General features: G+C 36.5%; 1 protein-coding gene across 1 annotated transcript; it reads right to left on the bottom strand.

Annotated features, from left to right (window-relative positions):
• Window positions 1–9,478: 9,478 nt before the first annotated feature.
• LOC101837434 (olfactory receptor 51G2-like) lies at window positions 9,479–10,438 on the bottom strand. The gene has a single exon (XM_005074103.2). The coding sequence runs from the start codon at window positions 10,436–10,438 to the stop codon at window positions 9,479–9,481; it is 960 nt and encodes a 319-aa protein (XP_005074160.1).
• Between the last annotated feature and the right edge of the window lie 534 nt (window positions 10,439–10,972).

The following is a 10,972-nucleotide window of genomic DNA, read 5'->3' as shown; positions in this document are numbered from 1 at the left end:
AAAAGACAAAAGCATGTTTTTAGCCCAATATATAATATATATTTAGTACATATGATATACATAAAATATAAATATGAAAGATTATACCCCTTTTGAGTCTAAAATGTGTTTTATATTAGTGTATTATAACAGCACACATAAAGATAACCCTAACTGGATTCAGTAAATGTCATATCTCTGCCATTGCATTACATTTTCTTCAGTGGCAGCACCATATTCTCAGAATGATACTTATCTCTAGATTTATTGGGTGCCAGGATTCCCTCAGCAGCTGCTAACTCTATTGCTGATAGAGTTCTTACCTTTTTATTTCTTTGCTGTTAGTCTCACTCCTGGGATTTGTGCACTAAAAAAGATTTACAGAATTCCAACAAAGTGTCAATAAATTCTCAGGGAAAATATTTGCACCCTCTATATTCCAATAATAATTCATGGATATTTTATCTTGTTTCTAAAGTTTCTTCTTCTATATAAGTGGCCCATTCATTCACAGTCACTGCTCAACCATCATTTACTCCAACCGTCTTTATGGAATTTGTTCTTTCTAAATCATTTCCGTCCTAATCTACTTAACTGAAATAGTCTTGTAACAAATTAACACAGTCCTTCTTTGAAAAATATGGTAGTAAGTCTACTCCAGTTCCCTACAAAATCAAATTATTGAACTATGTGCTTCCATTTATATGTATTCAGTTCTTCCTTTCCTATTTGGCTTTTCCTTCACCTTGAATACTGCTTTAATATCTATGATGCAAATGATATGAAGAAATAACTTTTTATCATTCAGACTGGACTTTAAGTCAGGTTGGTGCTATGGTTGCTTTGAAATATAGTAATCCACTTCCCAGGATGCCCCTTGGATTTGGAAAGCTGATGGTCCCTTAGAGACAGAAGATCAAAGGAAAAACCAGAAGAGGGACAGAAGAAAACACAGAACAACACAATGTCTCTCTGTACCTGCCTCGTGACCCTGAGAATCCCACAAATCTTGTAGGTAAATTAGTGAACGCCATTCTCCAAGACTGGATTTGTACTTTTGTGCCACTTCTTCCAGGTAGAGGACTGAGTTTTCTCTTGGGCTTTGGCTGCTTCTTTTAGTTCTATACATCCCAGGTCTGGGGAGATAGCTGAGTAATTAAGAGTGCTTGCTTCTCTTGAAATGGACCTGGTTTCAGTTCACAGCACTCACATGGAGGTTTACAACCACACATAACAGAGAGATGACATTCTTTTCAGGCTTCTTTAGACCCAGGGATCTACGCAGTATGCTGATATACATGCAGGCAGAACCCTCACACAGATACTAAAGAAAAAGAACTTTTACTAAAAGATGGACACATTTAAAACTATTCTATATGAATATCTAAATGTCATTTTTGAATTTAAATGGACTATTTAGTGACTTAGTAAACTATCACATGGTACTACAGACACTTTTTTCACGTATGTCTTTTGTATCTCCTTCACTTGTTTTTGTGCCCCATGTGATATTATTGAGATATGAAATTTTAAGGAGGACTTGGGTAGGGAAATACATAAAATCCACCCATTTTAATTCCTGTATAATCATACTTTGGCAGCTGCAAATTGTAAAGGAACCCTGATGTATTCAACATCATATGTCTAATGTTGGTACAGAAAGAGTATTGTTTTGGAAGAATTTACAGTTTATTTTAATTCTTCTGTTGCCTAATCAACTAATGAAGGATGGATATGATGAAGCCAACTTAAGTGGAACAGAAAGCTCTTGCAGGAGGAAGGTATGAACTTGAAATAGAAAAATAAAATCTGCAGTTGAGGCTGGGAATAAAGATGTCGATGACTAGTCAAGGTTTTCAAGAGACCTCAGAAATATTATGTATGTAATAAGTGTGGCTGTATGTATTGGTGTCTCTGTGATTGTTCTCCTGAGTTGTTCTTTCTATGACAAGGCCTGTAAGAATGTAAGGGAGGTCTGGGACAGAGTCAAACACAGGCAGTGGTGATGTCCCCTAGACATAGCTATATTAACCTTATAACACCCTAGAGCTCTTATATTGAGTGTATTTATGTCCTTCTCTTTGAAACCATGAGTATAAGGGATAGTCCGTGGTGTCATGTCAATGAGATGCTAAGGTGTCAATCAACCAGTTGTCTGAATAAGTCTGTAATGAGATTAAGTAATCATTTTATGGACCAAGTATCAATTCAGCCTTTAAATTCAAATCTCAGAACATCAGGTTTTAGCTCCTGTTTCATTAGGCCTTTTTTTTTCTTACATACAGTCTGGGGGATGGAAAACTGTCAAAATGTTATAAGCCCAGACTGCTCTTCCAGAGACTAGAATTTGAGCCTGCATATCCACATAAAGAGGGTAACAACCACCTATACCTCCAGCACTAGGGGATCCAATACCTTCTTCCAGTCTCTGCAAGTACCTGCACAGATGTAGCATGCACTCACATACCTACAAATAAAAATCATTTTTTTATAAAATATAATATTATTTCTAAAAAATTCTCTGAAGGTACAATTAAAAGTTCTGTATGTGAATAGGTTAGTTAATTTTTATATTCATTTCATGCTATAATCTTTACAATGTCATGCTAAATTTTGTTTACACATTAGGGTTTTTGCTGGGGAAAACTAGCATATGTTTCTGAAAAGGTACCTTCATTTATCTGTATTCAATTCTGCAAATTATGAAGTTGTATTTAATTTTGCTTTTTATAAATATATTATAGTTTGAGCACAATATGTCACCCACAGGCTTATGTATTTGAGAGCTTGATCAGCAAGTGTCACTGCTCTGAAAGAATGTTGGAACATTAGAAAAGCAGAGCCTTGTTGGTTGCTGTGTGTCAGTAGATTTTGAAGTTTGTCTTCTGGTTTTTGTTTCAGATTTATCTCTCTGCATTTTTATTGTTTAGAGGAATGGTGTGTGTGTGTGTGTGTGTGTGCGCGCGCGTGCAAGTTCTGAAGGGAAATAAAATTATCACTTCAAAATTTGCTTTCACCAAAGGACCACTAAGTGAAATAAAATAGAATTCACCAATGTGTAGAATAGCAGAGAACAATGTTTTACATTAAACCACTTTTTTCAAATACTTACATTGTTTCTAGAGATAAAATATTCAGTAGGACACACAGCAGGAAGTAAGCACCTAGTCAGAGTTTGGTGTTATTGTAAGTGGCATTTTTCAAATACCAGCTCTTAAAATTCTCCTGATTTTTAGTGAATCTGATAATGCTAATTATAGATATGGGAGCTCTACCACACATAATTAACAACTTGATTAAATTAGTTTCTTAAGTATGATGAAGATAATGATGATACCTACTATTAAAGCACACAATTGTAATTTTTGTATATGCAAATATTTCTTTCTCACTTGTCTTATATATCTTATCATATATAATGCTGCACATAGCAACTAAAATAAACTCTACTTCAAGAAAGTTTTAATAGGATTGCTTCACACTACAGGGTCAACACAAAGCCATTTACCTAGGAATGATCAGAATACAAAAGAGTTGTGGCTTTGGGGGATTGAGTCCTAGGTGGAAAGTTTGGTAGCTATGTTAGTCTATGATGAGTTATATTGATGGTTAGTTATGTTACTGGACTTTGGAAAACAAGAAAATTCCATGTCTATATACATGTAAAGAAAACAATTCAGTTATGTGCAAACATTTGGACACGAAAGCAAAAAAAAAATTGCCCTTTTACATTCCCCAAGGCTAATATGAAAATTGAGTTTATCTGCTTTCATTTCACAATGCATCAATTCCATGTTGCTACGTTGAGGTCAGATCCAAATTAAGGATATAACATACAGAATGTTATGTAAAAGTTAACAAATAAGTTTAGTAGAGACATACATCTGAAAATTAGTAGAATATTCCACATCCTGTAAAGGATCAGAAACATGCAGTTCTAATGTAGAACAAAGTAAATAATAACTCCATCTAGATCATGAAACTCTGAGTGTTTAAAGATTTCTGTTTGACAAACTCACCCAGGAGGAGTAGACACCAGGAAATAATCAAATTGAGGGCTGAAATCAATAAAGTATAAACAAAGGAAACAACACAAAAAATCAATGAAGCAAAGAGTTGGTTCTTTGAGAAAATCAATAAGATAAACAAACCTTTATCCAAACTAACCAAAAGGCAAAGAGAGAATGCTATTTAACAAAATTTGAAATGAAAAGGGGGACATACCAACAGAAAATGAGAAAATCCAAAGAATCATCAGGTCATACTTTGTAAACCTGTACTCCACAAAATTTGAAAATTTAAAGGAAATGGACAATTTTCTGGTTAGATATCACTTAACAAAATTAAATCAAGAAAAGATACTCAATTTAAGTAGGCCTATAACCCCTAATGAAATAGAGGCAGTCATCAAAAGTCTCCCAATCAAAAGAAGCCCAGGGCCAGATTGTTTCAGTGCAGAATTCTACCATAAATTCAAAGAAGAACTAATACCAATACTCCTCAAAATCTTCCACACAATAGAAGCAGGGGATCATTACCAAACTCTTTTTATGAGGCTACAATTACTTTGGTACCCAAGCCACACAAAGACACAACTAAGAAAGAGAACTACAAAGCAATCTCCCTTATGAACACTGATACAAAAATACTGGCAAATCGATCCAAGAACACATCAGAGAAATTGTCCACCATGATCAAGTAGGCTTCATCCCAGAGATGCAGGGATGGTTCAACATATGAAAATCTATCAGTGTAGTCTACCATATAAACAAACTGCAAAAGAAAAACCACGTGATCATCTCACTAGGTGCTGAAAAAGCCTTTGACGAAATCCAACACCCCTTCATGATAAAGGTCCTGGAGAGATCGGGGATAATAGGAACTTACCTGAATATAATATACAGTAAACCAACAGCCAATGTCAAACAAAATGGAGAGAAACTCAATGCAATTCCTCTAAAATCAGGAACAAGACAAGGCTGTTCACTCTCCCCATATCTCTTCAATATTGTACTTGAAGTTCTTGATAGAGCAATAAGACAACAAAAGGAGATCAAGGGGCTAGAAATTGGAAAGGAAGAAGTCAAGCTTTCACTTTGCAGATGATATGATAGTTTACATAAGTGACCTGAAAAACTCTACCAGGGAACTCCTACAACTGATAAACACCTTGAGCAAAGTGGCATGATACAAGAGTAACTAAAAAAATCAGTAGCCCTAGTATGTACAGACAAAAAATGGATTGAGAAAGAAATCAGAGAAACATCACCCTTTATAATAGCCACAAACAACATAAAATATCTTGGGGTAATGCTAACCAAACAGCTGAAATAACTGTAAGGCAAGAACTTTGAGTCTTTAAAGAAAGAAATTAAAGAAGACACCAGAAACTGGAAAGATCTCTCATGCTCTTGCATAGGTAGGATCAACATAGTAAAAATGGCAAGCATGCAAAGAATAATCTACAGATTCAATGCAATCCCCATCAATATACCAGCACAATTCTTCACAGAGCTTGAAAAACAGAAATCAACTTTATATGGAAAAACATAAGACCCAGGATAACTAAAACAATCCCGTACAATAAATGAATTTTAGGAGGCATCACCTTCCCTGACTTCAAGTTCTATTATAGAACTATAGTCCTGAAAACAGCTTGGAATTTTCACAAAAATAGACAGGTAGACCAATAGAATCAAATTGAAAACCCTGATATTAACACACACACACCTACAAACACCTGATTTTTGACAAAGAAACTAAACTTATATAATGGAAAAAAGAAACCTTCTTCAACAAATGGTACTGGCATAACTGAATGCTGGCATGTAGAAGACTACAGATAGATCCGTGTCTAATGCCATACACAAAATGTAAGTCCAAATGGATCAAAGACCTCAACATAAACACACTTAAGCTGTAAGAAGAGAAAGTAGGAGGAACCCTTGAACAAATTGGCACAGGACACCACTTCCTGAACTTAACACCAGTAGCACAGACACTGAGATTCACAATTATTAAATTCCTGAAACTGAGAAGCTTCTGTAAGGCAAAGGACGCAGTCAACAAGACAAAAAGGCAGCCTACAGAATGGGAAAAGATATTCACTATCCTCACATCTGACAGAGGGCTGATCTCCAAAATTTACAAAGAACTCAAGAAGCAAGTCTCCAAACTAACAAATAATCCAATTAAAAATTGGGCTACAGAACTAAATAGAGAATTATCAATAGAGGAGTCTAAAATGGCTGAGAGACATTTAAGAAAGTTCTCAGCATCCTTAGCCATCAGGGAAATGCTAACCAAAACCATAATAGAGGGAGCCATTGTAGATTTCAGGGAGATTTCCAGAGACCTACAAGGATGACACCAACAGGCAATCTAAGCAATAGTGTAGATGCTATGTTAAATGCCCTTCCTAAAGCCTCATCCAGTGGCTGATGGAAGCAGAGGCAGATACCCACAGCTAAACACTGAACTGAACTCCTGGAAGCCAGTTGCAGAGGAGGAGGAGTGACCAATGTGGTCAAGACCTGGCTGGTGAAACCCACAGAAACAGCTGACCTGAACAAGGGGGAACTCATAGACCTTAGATTGATGGCTGTGAGGCCAGCATGGGACTGATCCAGACCCCCTGAATGTGGGTGTCAGTGAGGAGGCCTTGGCCATCTATGGGACCTCTGGTAGTAGGTCAGTATTTATCCCAGGGTACGAGTGGACTTTGGGAACCCATTCCACGTGGAGCAATGCTCTATCAACCTAGATACATTTTGGAGGGCCTAGGCCTCACCCCAATGATATGACAGACGTTTGGGATCCCCCATGGCGGGCCTCACCCTCCCTGAGGAGCGGAGGGGGATGGGGGGTCTTAGTAAGGGTCAGGGGAAGAGAGGAGGGGGAGGGGTCTGGGATTGACATGTGAAGCAGGCTTGTTTATAATTTAAATAAAAACTAATTTGAAAATAAAATGAAAACAAGATTTCCATTTGCCATTATTTTGACCTTGTACCATCCTACTGTGAAGTAATTTCAATATATACCGTTTGTCTGTATTCAATGTATCCAATATACATATTTTAACAATAACTTTGCCTTTGAAGCTGTCACTTATATGACTGTAAGATGTTATTGATGAATGTGTGATGCTCATATTCTTTGTAAATGTTATCCTTAAAGGAACTGGAGAGATGGCTCATCAGTTAAGAGGACTTTTGCAGGACCAACGGTAGTGGAGAACACATTTAATCCCAGCACTCAAGACACAAAGACAGGTGGATCTCTGTGAGTTTGAGGTCAGCCTGGTCTACAAAATGAGTTCCAAGATAGCTAGGACTATTACACAGAGAAATCCTGACTGGTAAAACAAAACAAAACAAAACAAAAAGAGTACTTCCTGTTCTAGCAGAGGACCCAGGTTTTATTCCCAGAATAGTGATGGTTGCTAAAACTATCTGTAAATCCAGCTCCAGGGGATCCTATACCCTCTTCTGGCCTCAGTGGGCACAAGTTATTCATGTGGTGCATAACAGTGCTTGTAGACAAACATCCATAGACATTTTAAAAAATACTTTCATGAAGTCAAATTTATTTTAAAGACATATTATATTATAAAGTAAATCATTACATTTGATACCCATATTTCTTGCTTTATTTTATATTCCATTTGTCAAAATGTGTGTGTTTCAGGATAGGGTAATAAATAGGCCCAAGGTAAGAATATATAAGGTAACCTTCTCTCCTCATATGTGTGATAGTTATGCTGCTTGGTCTTCTTATGGGATTTCTAACAATGGGAGCAGGGACTGTCCCTAATGCTTTGGCTTGCTCTTGCAAACCTATTCCTCATACTGGGTTGCCTTGTTCAGCCTTAACACAAGGGAAGGTTCTTAGTCTCATCGAAACTTGATTTTCCATGCTTTGTTGCTATCTATGGGGGACCTGTCCCTTTCTGAAAATAGAGGAGGAATGGATGGGGAGAGGGGTAGAAGAAGAGTAGGGGAGGAAGGAAATGGGAGAAGAGGGATAGGAAACTTTAGTTCAGATATAAAATGAGTAAATAAACAAAAATTTGAACAAATGAGGAAAAAAAAGAATAAATACGGTAAACAGAATCAAGCCAAAGTTAAGGTGCAAACAATAGTTTGTGGATTTTTTTCACAATGACATCAGATGCTTATAATTTGAACATTTTAACTTTAAATTATTAAACAGAATTTTATGTTTTACAATGTGGTCTCTTGACAAATATATATATATACATATATATATGAATATACAAATGAGCCATTCTTTTTCCAAGGACTAATTTATTTCAAAATTATTTTATACACAACTTTAAGTCCTCATAACAATCACAATTCAATTGCCACAATTCCTATTTAATAGTTAGAAAAATGTGTGTGAGAATGCATTATCTATTTTTGAGATATATCACTATATAGGGGACACAGACACACTTGAGTCTTAACTTATCTTTCCATCTGGTTGTTTGCTTGATTGTATACCTATTGTTGCTAGTGTAGACACATGACCTAAGAAAGCCCCATTAATCTTGAAAGTGTTATTATCCGACTCTATGTACTAACTGCAGACCAAATAACTTCAAAACTATAATGAATAATGGCTTTATACATTGAAAAGAAGTCTAGGTGAATATTAAAAGGCCCAGGTTATCTGTTTCTTGCTAACACAACATCTAAGATCTTACATTTCAGTTATTGCCATTTAAAAAATGTTATCATTAGTAGTTATTATCTTGATATTAATTATATTAATATATAAATTATTATTAGGATATTTAATTCAATGAGTTATAACAGTCTCACATAATCATGTAACTATTAGAAAATGGTCAAAAAATAACTCTTTTTTTCTTTAACATTAAAATTATTAGGCTGAAGGAATAACTCACTGGTAAAAGAGTTTATTTAAATGCACCAAGGCTTAGGCTTGGTCTTAGACAAAAAAAGAAAAAAACAAAACAAGATTAAATTACAAAAATTTGAGGTTGCATCTTTCTTCTCCATCCTCAGGGAAGAGATGAGTATATAAATATTTGACTTTGATGCTAAGGAGCATGAATATTGGTCGACTCTAAGATAGCAATTCACTACCTTTAAGCACATTCACACACATAATAATTATAGAAAAATAAGGTATCTTAAGACTCCATGATACATATTATATAATATCAAAAGTAATATGATATCATTATATTCATGGATGGAATTTGAGATGGAAGTGGGAGAGAATAAGCAGAAACAATTACCAATATACTGCTCTGAAACATATCTGTAACTGATGATTTATAAAGCAAATGTGAAATCAGGCTTTCTGATACAGTGGAGAGCAGCATGCTCCTTCACAGCCTCTTTGTGGTGCTTTGTTGACTTGTTTCTGCTTTTTAATCTATCTAGTCTTTTGTTGACCACTCCGGAGCAGACAATTTATGAGGATTCACATGGCAAGTGCTGATGCCTTTCTTGTCTTGGTGACACACCTACATTGTGATAGAGCTGATTTTGGGAGAACAAATCAGATGGAGGATTCCTTGGCGGATCTGTTTGGTCTTCACACTATAGATGATGGGGTTAAGCACTGGTGGAACCAATAAGTAGATATGAGCCATGAAGATGTGGATAAGGGGAGAGGAATGTTTGGCAAAACGATGGACAATAGATAATCCTATCATGGGCACATACAGAATGAGCACAGCACAGATGTGGGATGCACATGTGTTGAGTGCCTTAAATCTACCCTCACGGGATGCAATTTTTAACACTGAGTGAAGGATAAAAACGTAAGATACAAAAATGCCCAGGGAATCCAGGCCCCACAGAAAAGTAATGAGGACTAGCCCATATATGATATTAAATCTGATGTCAGCACAGGCAAGTCGGATTATGTCTTGGTGCAGACAATAGGAATGAGAAAGAACATGGGAATGGCAGAAGGGAAAGAATGCTAGACGGGCCATAAGTGGAATTATCAAAATAGAACTCCTAAGCAGAGCTGCAATTCCAATCTTGGCAATAAGTTTTGGGGTGAGAATGGTAGCATATCTCAGGGGGTGACAGATGGCCACATACCGGTCAAGAGCCATGGCCAGGAGCACAGATGATTCAGTGAAGGAAAAGGTATGAATCAGAAACATTTGGCCCACACAGATATTGAACTGGATCTCTTGTGAAATGGACCACAACACCCTAAAAAGTGAAAACATTGTGGGCAGGGACATGGCCATGTCAGTGAGTGAAAGCATAGCCAGGAAGTAATACATGGGCTCATGGAGTCTGGGATCAGTGCGTACAATGTGCAGGATCATGCAGTTGCCTATTATTCCAACAGTGTAGAGGAGGAAGAAAGGGATTGAAATCCAGTGGTGAAATTCCTCATAGCCGGGGATGCCTGTCAGGTAGAATGTAGAGGACATGATGCTGCTGGAATTTGAGGTTGCCATTGCACTGACGTTTAGAGCACAATCCGATTCTACAGTTATTCTGTTACGGGGGAGGCATTGACAAGGGCAGGATCTGTGTTAGGGAAGAACAGGGAATAAGTGCAACAACAACAAAACATCAGCACTTATATACAACCACTTCTCAAGCCAGTCTACATTCTACTTCATCATCTCCATTTTATTATCAGTTAGCATTAAAGTAAATTGTGTCCTTTGCTGTCATCAAGACCTTCTCTTTAGCTTCCCCAAGGCAAGTCAATTAAAGTTCCCTCTGATATTGAGAGGGAAAGGAGATCTTAAGGAAAGGGGGAGACTGAAGAAGGTAGTAAAATACAATCATATAATATCAGATGTTGGAATTAACTGGAGAAGAAAGTGAATCACCTTGCAGATAAAAAACTCATCACTTTTCATATTAACCTGAAATTAACAGTGAAAAAATAACACCACACCAAGAAAAGAAAGAAAAAAAAAGAAATGAGATAGGTCAATCTCATCTCTTTGTCACATGATGATGACCCAACATATGAATGA

Source organism: Mesocricetus auratus, unplaced genomic scaffold (assembly GCF_017639785.1).
Source record: "Mesocricetus auratus isolate SY011 unplaced genomic scaffold, BCM_Maur_2.0 Super-Scaffold_4256, whole genome shotgun sequence".
NCBI lineage: Eukaryota > Metazoa > Chordata > Mammalia > Rodentia > Cricetidae > Mesocricetus > Mesocricetus auratus.
This window is presented reverse-complemented; position numbering and strand designations above follow the sequence as displayed.

Bases quoted from the DNA above. Each gene is read 5' to 3' on its own strand.
- LOC101837434 (XM_005074103.2), bottom strand. From the start codon at position 10,438: ATGGCAACCTCAAATTCCAGCAGCATCATGTCCTCTACATTCTACCTG.